The sequence below is a fragment of the Macrobrachium nipponense genome, chromosome 31 (genome assembly GCF_015104395.2).
Source record: "Macrobrachium nipponense isolate FS-2020 chromosome 31, ASM1510439v2, whole genome shotgun sequence".
Lineage (NCBI taxonomy): Eukaryota > Metazoa > Arthropoda > Malacostraca > Decapoda > Palaemonidae > Macrobrachium > Macrobrachium nipponense.
Window position 1 is genome coordinate 31,522,545 of NC_061093.1, and position 17,500 is coordinate 31,540,044.

Here is a 17,500-nt window from a genome sequence, read left to right on the forward strand (position 1 = left end):
GACAGCTGCCGCCTTGCAGTCTTACTTTTTTCGTAAAAGGCTAGGTTCGCTTCCAATAACTTTGGAAACTGCTATTTTGCAGTCTTACTTTTTAGTAAAAGGCTAGGCCTACTGCCAATGAGTGTGGTTGATGACAGCAAGGGCATGCGGTCGTAAAAATCCCCTTTGCCAAACAATGAAACGTGCCTGATGATACCTTTGATAGAAGGCGGTGGAGAAGGCGCATCGTGCAACCGACCCCTTAATGTAGGGATAACAGTGGGAAAGAAAAAAAATATGAAGTAAGGAAGACTTTGCAACAAGAGACCCTCCCCATAGCATCTGCTATCTCTTTCCTTGAAGAGGTTGTGCTCTACCCGTATGAATTGCATCACGCACTGGATTTATGGGTTTTCGTGTTGCAACTGCTGGAACGTGACGCTGAATGGGAAGGACTTCCTGGGAGAGAAAAATCTCCGAGGATCATAGGAGTCGCATGGCTCTTGAATATGGACCTTGTAGCCATTGCTAAGATGCTCACGAGTCTGTGCTACATGTTTGCATGCTCTGTTGCGCAGTTATCTTCCTAGCGGTGTCTTTTATTTTTTTCTTTTATTAACGAGTGCCACAGGGATTGGTTGTCCTTTAATAAAACGGTTTTATACGTTTGTATATATATATATATATATATATATATATATATATATATATATATATCTTTCCCTATTAGAAGCCTTGTGGAAAAATGAGTTAACTTTATAATCTCTGCATTTTATATATATATATATATATATATATATATTATATATATATATATATATTACATACATACACTATATATACACACACACACGTCTTCCACTATTAGAGGCTTCTTGTAAAATTGGGTTAACTTTTTAATCTCAGCAAATAGGTCTGGGGTGGCCTAAGGAGTGATAGTCAGGTTGTGTGGTGTTTGCAACTAATAAAAAAAAAAAGGGGGGTGTTCATACGTATAGCAACCTCATCCAAAAGTCTTCTTAATGAGATGCAGTGGAACGCTTATCGCTTAGCACCATTGATTAAGGAAACAACCACTGGTAGCAATTTTGTCTGGAAGATGAATAATATTAACAATAATGAAGAACATGTGGCATGTGTTGATGTAGCAATTTTTTTTTCTGGAAGATAGATAATATTAGTAAAACTGAAGAACAAGTGACAGGTGTTGAAATAGGAATTTTTTCTGGAAGATGAGTAATATTGATAATGATGAAGAACATGTGACAGGTGTTGATATAGTAATTGTTTTTGATAGATAAATAATATTAGTAATAATGAAGAACGTGTGACAGGTGTTGATTTATATGTTTCGGTGCGATGAACATCATTCTCTTCACTGTGAATGTAACTGAGTTTATCAGTGCGGGTTACAAAGATACTTTCAATAAAGAGAAACTTCCAGTTCTTGCGTGAGAATACAGTAAAAACTTGCGTCATAAAGCAGAATTGTAGAAGGGTTAAATAAATCATCGATATTTGGAAAGCAAAATATAAAAAAAAATTGCCTTTAGACAAATTAGTAGATAGGTCAAATATATTTTCGATACTTTGAGAGCAATATGTAAAAAATTGCTCGTTGACAAATTAGTAGATAGATCAAATATATTATCGATATTTGGAAAGCAAAATATAAAAAAAGAATGCTTTTAGACAAATTAGTATATAGGTCAAATATATTATCGATATTTGGAAAGCAAAATATAAAAAATTGCTTGTAGACGAATTAGTAGATAGATCAAATATATCATCGATATTTGGAAAGCAAAATATAAAAAAAGAATGCTCGTAGACAAATTAGTATATAGATCAAATGTATTTTCGATATTTGGAAAGCAATATATCAAAAACATGCTTGTAGAAGCCTGAACATATCAGATTTGTGTATAATGTATAGCTGTGAGTATAGATTAATAGGAATATGTTCCTACAAAAGCCTTTCAGTAACAACTAACGAGAAATTCATTATTATTACGCATCGAAAAACAGGTTTTGGTTTCTTTATGCCGAGTAAGCAATGGACAGTAAAGTGTTTTTTTAGTCGTCTCCTGTCTAAAACTAGGAGTCATATATTTGTATTATCAGCAGTTATCTGTCGTAAGATAAAATGATGAGTATGAAAATAAACGCAGACATTTGGGCGTATATATATATATATATAATACGTATATATATATATATCTATATATATATATATATATATATATTATATATATATATATAATATATAGTATATATCTATATATATATATATATAATATATATATATTATATATATAAATATATACTATACATAAACAAACATACGTATGTATATATATATATATATATATATATATATATATATATATATATATATTATAATAAAATTATCACTGTACATAATGCATAATAATGTAATATACATATGCAAATGAGTGCGCTCTCCCCTTTAGGGGTTTATCGAAAAGAATGTTCTATAGTACTTATCGTTCCAAAATCACCTTTCCCGTTTTGTGACTAAATACATCAGCACATTCCAACGAAACGGATTCCTTGCGCATCTGTGTTATCAAAAATAATTTGGCTAACAGTTTTCTTACCTACTGTCACCGGAGAAGTGAACGCAGTTGACCTTGTTGAGGTGACCTTTGCACATCTTCTTGACCTGGGGTTTAGTTCTTGGGGCATCGGCCAAGTCACTCAGCGCGCTCTCCATCGTTGTGTCGGCCTTGGACTTCTGGTCGTCCTGCGGAGTTGAATAAGAGATAAATATGGTAAGATGTGATTGACTTCTGAATGGTGATGGTTCGCTGAAGGCTGACCACTTCCTTGTAAAGTTGTATATTAAAAATTTAATGAGAGACAATTCTAGTTTCAAATACAATCTCAGAATAATTCGAAATCATTCAGCATTTATTATCTTTAATGATCTGGATACAGGATTATATTCTTTCACTTGTTGCCAACTTAATAATAATACTTATGCGGTTTCAATTATTATTTTCCTCAGCCAAATGTATCGAGAAGCGTAGAGTCAGCTGTGCGACCTATTATCCTATATATATATATATATATATATATATATATATATATATATATATTATATATATATATATATATATATATATTTTTCTTCTTTTCTTTTCTTTTTTTTTGGGGGGGGGGATGGTTGGAGTTGGAGGTTTTATTGAGTATGATTACATTTTTGAACATATCTGGTAACAACATTAATACTCTGGTGATTATTTTTTTTATATATATAACCAAATGCCTCGCGAAGCATAAAGTCACCGACGAGATCCAACCTGATAGAGGCATAAACATGTCTGGGGACAATTGCCTCCATTTAGTTCATGGTCACGTGAAAGTAAATTCTGGCGCTAAACGTTGCAGCAAAAGTAAGATCGAAGATTATGTTACTCTGCCGCTAGGGCGGGACTTTTGTTGTTGTTTTTGTTGTTGTTGTCCGTTCCAGCCTCAAAGCAGAATACAATTTGTGGAGCGGAATTGGACTTGACCTCTCTGCTGTTGTGTTGCTCAATTTAGAGCGCATTGGATTTTACATATTTGGACGAGTTGCTTTGATAACGAACGCTCCCGGTAAACAAATCAAGTCGTAACTGAACTGATTTAGTAGATATAATTATTTCCATTTGCATCACATCGTTTAGATTGCATGATATTCTCCTGACTTTGTATTTCTAGGTAGCGTTTGTTATCAAATCTGAAATCCATGATTTTTAATTATTCTCTCTTATTTTTTATACCTAGAAATTTCAGCAAGAGAAACGCGTATTATTGTTCTGCTCAGAAGAATTTCATGAGACACAGTTTTAAAGATTTGATTAAATCTTAACAAGATTTCATGAAATAATAGCAATCAGCAGATAGTTAAGAAATTCACAATCTCGTGAAGAACAATCTGTGTCATAAAAATTTATGAAACAATCATCAGATAAGTAATCAAGGAAAATAATAAACATCATATTTCTAGCGATACTGTGGGATACAAGTAGTTTTATTTTTCTTATTACTAATGTTGTTGTTATAACTTATAAACACAATAAAGCAACCATGATCTGCCACCCCCCTCCCCCAATAGAATTATTTATAACAAAAGCGACCAAAACATCATGTTATTAAAAATGCGATAATATTTTGATAACTTTCGATTAGATGTAGATTCCTGACGGTGCGTCCACACTATAGTAAAACATACCATAAACACGCGCCAAAAACATATGACTGACACACATCGCAAAGAAGCTAAATGAAAGTAGTAGTTTTAGCCAGTGCTTCAAACGGCCATCCAGCGTTTGCCAAAGATTCGTTTTCCTTCTCCGTTTACGGCTGTTGACCTGTTATCAGTTTATTTGTAATCCAGTGGTGAAAACGCTTTCTTCGTGTTTGTTTTGAATGGTTAAGAAAGACCCACTGCATACAACCAAGTTTTAAGAGAGTGAATACAAAACAGGAGATTTCGACCTTCACTAAGATCCACTTCAGCTGTACAGAGCGAAAATGACAACGTTTACAAAAGATTAAATGTAAAAAAATATAAAAAGGTCGAAAGCTCCTGTTCTGCACTTACTCACGTAAACTTGGCTGGATACTTTGGTTTTTGTTAACTATTATTTCTAATAATGGATGTGATAAGTTACCGACGTATATTTATGATGCCTTATTGCAGTGTGGACGCAGCCTGAGACTAACTAAGGAAAAGGCCCACCTTTCTTTGGGTATTATTATTTTTGACGAGACCCTCCAAGAGCATTGACATGTTCCACTCATTGTAGAGAGAATTAGTACCCATGGAGTACAAGCAGACTCGAACTTCTATTGAGCAACAGTAGTTGGGACATTCGCATATAAAGCGAGAGGAACAGAGTGCGATTGAGGCAGTTATTAAAAAAACTATTGAGCCTCTTGTGACCTTGAATTTATCATGTGTCATGTAGTTTTTTTTTTTTTTTTTTTTTTTTTTTTTTTTTTTTTTTTTTTTTTTTTTTTATTTTTTTTTTTTTTTTTTTTTTTTTTTTTTTTTTTTTTTTTTTTTTTTTTTTTTTTTTTTTTTTTTTTTTTTTTTTTTTTTTTTTTTTTTTTTTTTTTTTTTTTTTTTTTTTTTTTTCGACTGCATTCGTCTAGCTTGCTCACACACACACACACACACACACATATATATATATATATATATATATATATATATATATATATATATATATATATATATATATATATATTTAATATATATGTGTGTGTGTGTGTGTGTGTGTGAGCAAGCTAAGACCGAATGCAAGTCGAATAACTACCTGACACATGATAAATTCAAGGTCAACAGAGGCTCAATAGTTTTTTTTAATAACTGCTCAATCGCACTCTGTTCCTCTCGCTTTATATGCGAATGTCCCAACTACTGTTGCTCAATAGAAGTTTCGAGTCTGCTTGTACTCCATGGGTATTAATTCTCTCTACAATGAGTGGAACATGTCAATGCTCTTGGAGGGTCTCGTCAAAATATATATATATATATATATATATATATATATATATAAATATATATATATATATATCTATATATGTGTGTGTGTGTGTGTGTGTGTGTGTGTGTGTGTGTGCGTGTGTGTGTGTGTGTGTGGTTGTGTGTTGCAACGTGACTTTCAATAAACTTTAAAATATTTTACCCACCCACAAATACGTTAACACTAGATTAATTTATCCTAAGATTAAGCTACACATAAAAAAATCAAAGTATTGGATTTTTTTTTTAAAGTTAATGTCACTTCTAGTTGGCCAACTTGAAAAATACCTTTACTCATATAAAAATGAAATTACCTATCCACTAAAAATCATTAATAAGCCTCACTGAAAAAGTGTAAGGGTAATGGAAGAGAAATTGTTAATTAAAAATGCGCTCAAAATCAATGAGTAAGTAAAAGTTCATATATAATTCTCGCAGTGCTGAGGTGAATTTGAACCGAGCTCTCTACATCTGAACTTGACTCTTTTGAAGAATGCGCAAAAATTTATGAACATGCCCATTAATACGAGGCAGGTTGCGCAAACCTAGAAACACTTGGTAAAAGGGCCGAGGGGTGAAAGTGATGAATGACCCCTGATTATAAACGATGATTCTCCGTACCGTCTTTTCTATAAGGAAAGTGTTGGGCTTAGGAACCCGAGATGGGGCATGAAAACGGTAAATTGGAGGTGACAAGTCAGACAGCTTTCGTAGGCGGTGCATTACTGAGTGACAGTTTACAAGGCTAAGACGGGTGACCTTATAACAAGGGGGAAAGTGGACCGAAGAGTAAAAACTTGGTAATTTCTTGCTTAACTCGTAATACCTGATGTAATATGTATATATATATAATAAATATAATATATGATATATATAATATATATATATATATATATATATAGACTATATATATATTATATAATATATATTATATATATAGATATATATATATATATATATAATAATATATATATTATATATATATCTATATAATATATATACGTATTATATATATTCATACATACAAACATACATTATATATATATATATATATATATATATATATATATATATATATATATCTCTGGAATTCTTGAGGAAGCCCGTGTTATATTAAAGGAATTACGTAGACAACTGCTAAAATTCAGCCCACATTGCCTTTTGAAGTTTACAGTAGATTTATATTAAATCCTAGAGTAGTTCTAAATGTTTAGAGAAACGAAGAATAATTTCGTAAATTGAAAATATAAAATGAACATCTGGAAGATGAGTCGTTACCTCATTTCATCCGTTAAGTAACAAGTTAGCTTGCGCTGAAGCTTGCATATTTAGCAATAACCTTTCTTAATTCTCTTTGCAGTTTCTACATCCAAGGTATTTACAATCTATTCCTTTACGTCTGAAGTCCACATTTGGATCATGTGTCTTTTCATTCTCTAGGATGAGCTTGGTCATGGGAATAAAACCCCCATATAAAAATGTATATAATTATGGTCGGTAAAACACATTACCGAGAAATATTTTGATTAACAAAATGTAGCAAGTCAAAAGGCTTCATGTAGAAATTAGAGACGATGTGTATGTCACATCTGGTTTCTTACTAAGCAGTACTAGGATTTTTCTTTGGATCAGGTAAATTTCAAAATCACAAAAAAAAAAAAAAAATAAAGTCTGTAAATGAGCAATATTCCGCAAATAGAAAGAAAATGGTTTTGTGAATCTGATGCCAATGAAAAACCTTTTCCGCCTTTGAACAGAGTTAAAACAGAAGACGCCATTGTAAGCTTCAATGAGAATCTCTCACAGAAATAAATCCCCTGTAAATAAATAAGTATATCTTATTTTTACCAGACCACTGAGCTGATTAACAGCTCTCCTAGGGCTGGCCCGAAGGATTAGATATTTTTACGTGGCTAGGAACCAACTGGTCACCTAGCAACGGGACCTACAGCTTATTGTGGGATCCGAACCACACTATATCGAGAAATGAATTTCTATCACCAGAAATAAATTCCTCTGATTCCGCGTTGGGCGAGCAGGGATTCGAACTTCGGACCGCCGGATTGGCAGCCGAGTGCGAAAACCACTCGTCCAGCGAGGAACTGAAAATTCCCTGTATCTATAATAATAATAATAATAATAATAATAATAATAATAATAATAATAATAATAATAATAATAATAATAATAATAATAATAATAATTAGAAGGAAGATGTTACCTGCAAAATAAGCATAGACAACTTTTGAAACCATTCTTTAAGATTTTCCACATTGTCTCTCCTATGATTACGATGATTTGTTATAACTCATTTACAGAAGCTTGAGCCAATATCTTTTGGCATTATCGTTTGCAGAATTTCCGCCGGATTTGCAGTATTTTCTCTCTCTCTCTCTCTTTCTCTCTGTTTGATCCGGGAAGACCTGTAATATTAATGCAGCTGAGGCAGCAATCACTTTTAATAAACATGTTTAAAGAGGGTTTACTTCCAGCATACAATAATAATAATAATAATAATAATAATAATAATAATAATAATAATAATAATTAATAATAATAATAATAATAATAATTAGAAGGAAGATGTTACCTGCAAAAATAAGCATATGATAACTTTTTGAAATCATTCTTTAAGATTTTCCACATTGTCTCTCCTATGATTATGATGATTTGTTATAACTCCATTTACCGAAGCTTGAGCCAATATCTTTTGGCATTATCGTTTGCAGAATTTCCGCCGGATTTGCAGTTATTTTCTCTCTCTCTCTCTCTCTCTCTGTTTGATCCGGGGGTAAGACTGTAATATTGAATTCTATGACCAGATGTCATGCTTTTGCATGACTCCGGTAAGTAAATCTGCCCAGCTGAGAATTACCCTGGAACTCAAGAGCCACAGATAGACTTGCCTTCCTATTTTTTTTTTTTTTTCCTGCTCTTGTGCGCACCAATGATTGGTCGTAATTGCAGGCTTTCCCGGTATCCTTACACTTCTCTGAAGACCACACTACTCTGGAGACTGCTCGAGACTACAGTGAGTAGAGTTTTTTAAGGCGATCATTTTTTCACGTGAGGAAGGACACTTCGTATTCGAAAGAACGATTTTACGTCAGGTCTTGGGAGCTTAATGATGCACGCGTCTTTTATTATTAAGTTCTACATTATACGGAGCTTTCATACAACAGAGCAGACAGACAGACAGACAGAAAGGAAATCAGTAATTGCCATTGAGAAGTCCCTTTGGCAGGTATGACACTAAATTGGCTATTTTCTTTCTTGAACTCCCAAGCGCTTAGGACTCTCTGCCCTCTACAGGCCTGAGGTTACAAGTATTCTTGAGGAAAATAGTGTTATATTAAATGAATTACGCAGACAACTGCTAAAATTCAGCCCACATTGCTTCGTGAGGTTTACTGCAGATTTATATTAAATTCTAGAGTAGTCATAAAAGGTTAGAGTAAAATTTTCCCCTTTAGTTTCCATCTCTTCATTGACTTCCCGAGATCTTTTGATTGCGTTGTCATCAACGATTACTTTCGCTAATCAGATTTCTTGTACTATCGCATCTTTTGTCATAATTAAGTATAAACGTTTCTGTGTTTTTATTGATCTAGTGTTGTTTTCTGTAATTTTGTTTCATAGCAAGTAATGTTGCAAATACCTTTTCTTTATTTTATTTTTAAATATGTATCATTGTAATGCAGATTTTGATATATATATATATATATATATATATATATATATATATATATATATATATATATATATATATATATATATATATATATTATAGAGAGAGAGAGGAGGGAGAGAGAGAGAGAGAGAGAGAGAGAGAGAGAGAGAGAGAGAGAATTTTTTCTTGGTATATAATTACCAAAATGCTGTATACCATCACTATTTTCTCTTCCTAAAAGTCAACATCCTTGACCCCCTTTTCCTTTATCTGAAAGAACTAATAAAATCCAGTGACAGCTTCCAACGTTTCCGAAATTCCAGCTTTCCCAATCTTTCCCCAAAGGAAAGTTCCAGGTACGGGTTAAATTCCTCGTGTAATGAGAAGCATTTAATTTCCTTTTACTCGGGAACCCCACCAATTTATAAGCATTGGATAAACGACAGGATTTTCTGTACTGACGCAAGATATCTCGTTTGGCGTCTGGTCATGGCTCATTTCAAAATGTATTTGAAATGTATTTCGTCAAGCGGTGCCATTTTAGGTTGATCAGGTTTGCTAGGTGTCATTTTCATTGATTTCATTCCCCTCTTAATAAATTTGCTATGCAATACTGGTGTTGTAGCTAGTTAAGAAAGCGTTTTGTTTGTATTAAAGGGCAGTTGAGGAAGTTAATGTATCTTTATAATTTTCAGTGGTTTAATTCGATATATTTGCTTTGAAATAGTAATGTATAGCTAATTAAGAAACATTGCTTTTGTGCTAAAATGCAGTTGAAGGGTTAGTTGTTTCATAGTTCTGTTTAACAAAAATATAATTTTTAACTCGCCAAATTGTGAATTGTTACTAATAAAGGAAAAAACTTTCAATATTAATACAAAATAATTAATCTTTTACATTGTACTAAAGTGCAGTTGAAGAGTTAATGTATCAGTATAGTTTTCATTGGTTTCATTCATCACTTGATAAATTTGCTGTGAATTACTGATCTTATAGCTAATTAAGAAAACGTTGCATTTGTACTAAAATGCAGTTGAAGAGTTAATAGCTTCATATTTCTGTTTAACAAATATATCGTTTTTAACTCGCCAAATTGTGAATGGTTACTAATACGGGAAAAAACTTTCAATATTGATACAAGATAATTAATCTTTTACATTCGTTACGAACACATTTCATGTTTTTCCAACAGTGATGGAACGGAATATATAGACAGGTCATTCATTTTATTAATGGCTAAAACGTATTGACAATAAGACCCAGGAAGATTTTTGTATGCATTGAAATAGCTGTAATCCTATATTACCAATGATTCCATTCATTAATATTGCACTGAAATGGAATTAGCATGTATGATGTAAAATCATTTATACAGTTTTTATCAAATCATGACTTTTGGAATTTTTCCTTTACCGAAGGGGTACAATCATATATGTGATTGCTTTATTAATATCCTTAAATTCTCAATGAGGGTAGATTTATGTGATTATTGACATAGTTCTTTTTATTTATATTCTATCCTACTGTTCTCGGAAATTTAGCGTTACATGACATACAAAATTTTTTTTTGTAATCTGGCACGTCTTCGAAAAAAAAAAAAAAAAAAGCCTAAAAAAAAAAGCTCTAAAGCCTTACCTGTAAGATGGGATTATCTGAACCTTCACACATCGAACAGTCAAACAAACTACTTTTCGTATAACAAAAACCACCAAGATGAATTATTTCATCATAATATTTACTCTTATTTTCCGAACTAAATTCTAATGTACTAGAGTACATCTGCCGGTTACGTTACAGTCAAAATACAGCTCGTTTAACAAAAGCTACTGAGTGGACTGACTTTACTTTGTTCGCCATTGTTTTCAGAATTAAAATCTAATGTACTTGAATTCATCTGCCTGATACTTGATTCATTATGAATATTAAACACAAGAGAGGATTTTATAATCGGACATTGCCGAAAACTGACTAAATTTCTCATAAGGCTATCAGAATTTTTTTCGCCAATCCTAATTCTCTCTCTCTCTCTCTCTCTCTCTCTCTCTCTCATTAATTTTTTTCATTTATGCGTTTGGTGGAATATTGCATCATTCCCAATCGCTAGGTAATTATAGTTGTCCATTTTCGTTTTCTCAGATTAAATGACCTTCACTGCAAGATCTATATAAAAATAAAAATAAAAATTAATACAAATTTAACCTTGGAAACCGGCAATGTTGAAATTCTCCGTCTAACTTGAGGTAAAGTATGACACTGAAAGACCGTCATATTGCTAAAGTAATATAGATAAGTATGAAATAAAGCTGCTTTTCAGTGTCATAACTTACCTCTGTTTATGACTTGTATATGTATATGGGTATGTAAATATATATATATATATATATATATATATATATATATATATATATATATATTGTCATAACTTACCTCTGTTCATGACTGTATATGCATATTTGGGTTATGGTATATATATATATATATATATATATATATATATATATATATATATATATTATATATATTATATATGTACTGTATGTATGTAGTAGTATGTATGTATGTATTTGTAGATATATAAAATTAAAATATATAAATATATATATATAAATATATATATATTTTATTATTATTATATGTATGTTATATAATAGATATTATATTATTATAAATAATGTATATGTATATAATTGTAACCCATGTTTATGCTCGTTTGGGAAGGTTACTCATTCTCCAGGTGTGTTGGATTCTAGGTACCTACTTATCTCCTTATAATCCCTATCTGTCACTTATACGCCCCTTCCTTGTCCTCTCAGTGTCTCATGTATGTCAGTTCCAAACTTTCGTGATTCAGTTATACATGTGTATATATGTATATATATATATATATATATATATATATATATATATATATATCTATATATATTATGTATGTATAGTGTGTGTATATATATATATATATATATATATATATATATATATATATATATATATATATGAATAATTAATCACATCGAACCGTGATCCATTTATATATCAATTCAAGCTACAAATGTCCTTAATATCTAAATTCACTTTACCTCCCAAATGATATATTTTCATATATGTACCGAAGGGGAATTTTTTAATTGATAATAATTTCGTCCCCCCATGGGATCGAACCACCGTTCAAGTGGACGGGGACGAAATCAGGACAGTCAGTGACGCTATCCAATCAGCCAACAGAGACGTCTCTGTTGGCTGATTGGATAGCGTCACTGACTGTCCTGATTTCGTCCCCGTCCACTTGGACGGTGGTTCGATCCCATGGGGGGACGAAATTATTATCAATTAAAAAATTCCCCTTCGGTACATATATGAAAATATATCATTTGGGAGGTAAAGTGAATTTAGATATTAAAGGACATTTGTAGCTTGAATTGATATATATATTATATATATATATATATATATATATATATATATATATATATATATATGAAGTAAAAAATATTCCATCATCCGTGCCCGATTAATGAAAACTTTCGCTGGCATGAGGATCAATCTAATTAATGTGCAACAGCAACTCAGAATTGAGTGACGTCCTGGGTTATCTCATTATGTAATGTTATTGAGATTCAGTGCAGTGTAATAATTGCCAGTTATTCTGATGAACGATTTGGTGGAATAACCAGCAGTAAAAAAAAAAAAAAGTTTGTAATTGAATGACAGAGTTTTTCTGTTCTCTCTCCTCTTCTTCTACCTGCTGATTCGCATGAATTATGGAATTTGAGAAATGCCGACTTGGAAAGTAAGGTCCCACTTAGATGATAAGGTCAATTTATTTCATTATTATGCGATATTAGGGAAGAAACAGTATGAGAAACACGCCCCTCAAAATAAAATATACTATACGAGATTTGTTCCGTCCTAATTGTTGAGAGGCGGCGTAAGCTTATATCCTCTTGCGGTGGCTGTGTGGTCTAAGGCTTCACTGTGCGTCCAGAATTTGTTGGTTCGATGGTTCGCGCCCATTAGCCGACGAATTTCTTATCGACTAAAAAATTCCCCTTTCGGTTAACATATATGAAAATATATTAATTCCGAGGTAGAGCGAATAAGATATTAAAGGACATTTGTAGCTCGATGTATATGAATCACGGTAATGTGATATGACTCATGTAAGATATATGTTAGGAAAGGACTTGTGTGATTCAGCCTGTTCGATTGTCATAACACAAAATAGAAACTATGAAAGATTATCTAGTGATGTTTTATGAGATAAAGGAGTAGAGGATACATAATTTGACAACTCGTGTTTAAATAAAGATTTAGGAGAAATGGATCAGAATAAGAGCGAATTACTTATTATGGCTGACTTCAAATGACAGGTAGCGATCTAGTTCCATGTAATTAAATAAAATCTGAGTACAATAATTAGCTAAAATATTTGAATATTATGTATAAATATCATACGACTTTATACAGCATTTGTATGATAATCAGTAGCTTAGAATAACAGTGAAAATTTCCGGTTTATTAGCGTTTCATAAATGATAAGAAAACCTCGCTAAATACAAAATGAAAATTCGAAAGAAATCGCAAATAAAGAAAATGTTCGTCAGACACAGGCAATGAAGGCAGACTGAAGAAAACGTGAATTATTTATATCTGAATTCTTGCCTGAGTAAAGGTAGGATATTACGAGGGAAATTGACTCGGGGAAAATTTAATAATCTGCACCGAGAGGCTGCTAGGAATTTGAAGGGTTACGAAGCAGCTCTCGAGCGAAAATTTACGCGGAAAAGGGCCGAGATAAATAGTTATTAAGGGCCCAGCGATGTTCATGAACTCAGATAGGGCGAATTCAAAGGAGTGATATATGTAAATGTGCATATATATATATATATATATATATATTATATATATATATATATATATATTATAATATATATATATTATAGAGAGAGAGAGAGAGAGAGAGAGAGAGAGAGCATATACCTGTCGTATTAATGTCCTACATAAACCATGTTACTGATTTTATTTTAAAATAACCTGCTCTAAAAAATCAAACCTTGTGCTTCTATATTCATTCAAAATCATATATATATATATATACTATATATATATATATATATATATATATATATATATATATATATATATGAGAGAGAGAGAGAGAGAGAGAGAGAGAGAGAGAGAGAGAGAGAGAGCATATACCTGTCGTATTAATGTCCTACATAAACCATGTTACTGATCTTATTTTTAAAATAACCTGCTTTAAGAATCAAACCTTGTGTCTTCTATATTCATCAAAATTCAGATTTCTGTGTTATACAATTAAAAACGACGTTAATCTACTCGTTTAATCAGTAGCTAGGTATCTTTTTTATAACATGCGAATGTAATCTGTCAAAATATCCCATACAAAAAACGAATTCTTGTTTTATAGTAATCTTGGGCAGTTTTAAGATGTAATAAATCGTGAAAAATATAAAATAGAATTATTTTTAAACAATTAGCAAGGGAAATAATTATTCAACCACAAAATAACCCTGGCCACAGAGTTCTTATTTCGGGGAACTGCTAACTACGTTTTAGCACCCATAATTACTTCTCAGCGTTAATTATACGGTTCATATATCTTCAGGCGATGTTCTACTTTCCCAGATGAATCATTGGACATATTCTCTGGATCGTTTTTTATTGGTTTAATACCTCTTATGAACTTCTCTGGAACCTAGAGCAAAACACTGCCCTCAAATGTTTAAAATAACACCATTGAGATCTATTTATGCCTACTTATATAAAACCAAAGGATCTCATCATAAGTTGTTTTTTTTACCATGGACGTTGATAACCACTCAGTCGATTTCAGTTTTTTCTTTTGTAAAATCCTTGTAATCTAAAATAACACTTCATCCCTTGCACAGTTCCTGGTATATTTTGATCAGATGGTTTCCTCGCAATTAGCAATCTTGTCATTACGTCCACAAGAACAGTACTTTAAATCCATTTCAGTTTTCCGAAAAGAAAACTATTGTGCCAGCTTTGCCTGTCCGTCTGCACTTTTTTCTGTCCGCCATCAGATCTTAAAAACTACCGAGGCTAGAGGGCTGCAAATTTGCATGTTGATCATCCTCCCTCTAATCATCAAACATAACAAATTGCAGCCCTCTAGCCTGAGTAGTTTTTATTTCATTTAAGGTTAAAGTTAGCTATAACCGTGCGTCTGGCAACGATATAGGCCAGGCCACCACCCGGCCGTGGTTAAAGTTTCATGGGTCGCGGCTCACAAGATTATACCGAGGTCACTGAAAGATATATTTATTTTCGGTAGGCTTGATTGTGCGATGTACAGAAAACTCAGCTGTTTCTTCAGCCTTTTTTTTTACTTGTTTCTTTTTACAGCAACTACTATGCTGTAACTTTCTCCGAAGTGGCGGGTCTCATCTAAAGAGATCGTAAACTTCAGTGAATAGCTGTAAGGCCGTTCCTTCTTGTTATTCTTATACGACCAATAAAGGCTTTTATCGCCTGTAATCCAATCGTTCTCATATTCTTAGTATTTGCAAGTCGCATCTGTTCGTAACATTTAAATGGTTCTTAAGCTTCATGACATTGTGTTAAAGGTTATTTACGCCGCGTCTGTTTTCAAACTGATGTATGAAGTCAAGACTTTTTTTTTCCCTAGATGTCAAGATGACACGATAATTGTGTTAAGGTCAAAGGTGTCTCTCTATCCATCGGCTGTCCTTCTGACACTTGGTTCGTGTCTTTTTTGTTTTCTCTCAGCATTTTATCTTACTGTGACGATTGCAGTGCTGTATATGTACATTTCATATTGTTTTTATATCTATAACTTAGCCTCGATCAGTTTATCATCAAAAGCTGTTGTTCACCAGGGAGTTATTGTAGAGTACATTTTTCATTTATTGAAAATTTTGAGTTTTTTTCTTCTAAAGAAAAAATGTATGCCCTTGTAAGGAATAACTTGTAAGAAACTTATTATATCTACAGGACGCTAATGTGTAAACAGTAACTGAAAGGAATTACTAATATCCTATATTTTCACGGCTGGGCAAGATCTTCTCCAGTAGTCACTTTCCTTCTGTGGCAATAGTTTCTCTTTCCCCTTAATTAAATAAAAAAAAGTTAATAAATAAATTACATATTGCTCTTCAGTAGTCATTTTCCTTCTTTGGCAGTGTTTCTCTTTCCGGTTATTAATAAAAAAAGAGTTAATAAATAAATTACATATTGTGAAGCCTTACGGCGTCACCCTGAACTGTTGTTGTTAAGTATCTGAACGTCTTTCCCTGTTCGATCATGAACATGGCAGGATACAGAGGGAAATATTGCCGCTAACGTCTGGAACCTGAAATTATTCAGTGAATTGAGGATCCAGGAACTTCTTCCAGATCCTGAATGCCTGCAGCTACACCAGATACTGGAAGGTAAACCGTTGCGGAGAGATTGCAATTTTCAGGTTTAATTTTTGGTCTTGATGATAAGTTGTCTTAAGCGGACGTGACGTAAACAAAAATTAATTTTGACAGATTTAAAAGGTGATAAGTTGCCTTAAACGGACGTGACGTACTTCAACAAGAATTAATTTTGACAGATTTAAAAGGTGATAAGTTGCCAGCGTACGTGACGTACTTGAACAAGATTTAATTTTGACAGATTTAAAAGGTGGTAAGTTGTATTAAACGGACGTGACGTGCTTGAGCAAGAATTAATTTTGACAGATTTAAAAGGTGGTAAGTTGTATTAAACGGACGTGACGTGCTTGAGCAAGAATTAATTTTGACGGATTTAAAAGGGGATAAGTTGCCTTAAGTGGACGTGACGTACTTAAACAAGAAGTAATTTTGACAGATTTAAAAGGTGATAAGTTGCATTAAACGAACGTGACGTACTTGAACAAGAATTAATTTTGACAGATTTAAAAGGTGATAAGTTGTATTAAACGGAAGTGACGTACTTGAACAAGAATTAATTTTGACAGATTTAAAAGGTGATAAGTTGCATTAAACGAACGTGACGTACTTGAACAAGAATTAATTTTGACAGATTTAAAAGGTGATAAGTTGTATTAAACGGAAGTGACGTACTTGAACAAGAATTAATTTTGACAGATTTAAAAGGTGATAAGTTGCCTTAAACGGAAGTGACGTACTTGAACAAGAATTAATTTTGACAGATTTAAAAGATGGTAAGTTGTATTAAACGGAAGTGACGTACTTGAACAAGAATTAATTTTGACAGATTTAAAAGGTGATAAGTTGCCTTAAACGGAAGTGACGTACTTGAACAAGAATTAATTTTGACAG

The 17,500-nt window shown here is 32.4% G+C and overlaps 1 protein-coding gene across 1 annotated transcript in view; it reads right to left on the reverse strand.

Annotated features, from left to right (window-relative positions):
• Positions 1 to 17,500, reverse strand: part of LOC135206743 (guanine nucleotide-binding protein subunit beta-2-like) — an 81,410-nt gene that overhangs the window by 12,363 nt on the left and 51,547 nt on the right. The window contains exon 3 of the mRNA XM_064238225.1: positions 2,601 to 2,746. Coding sequence (XP_064094295.1) covers positions 2,601 to 2,746 — 146 coding nt within the window. The remainder of the gene's footprint in view (positions 1 to 2,600; positions 2,747 to 17,500) is intronic.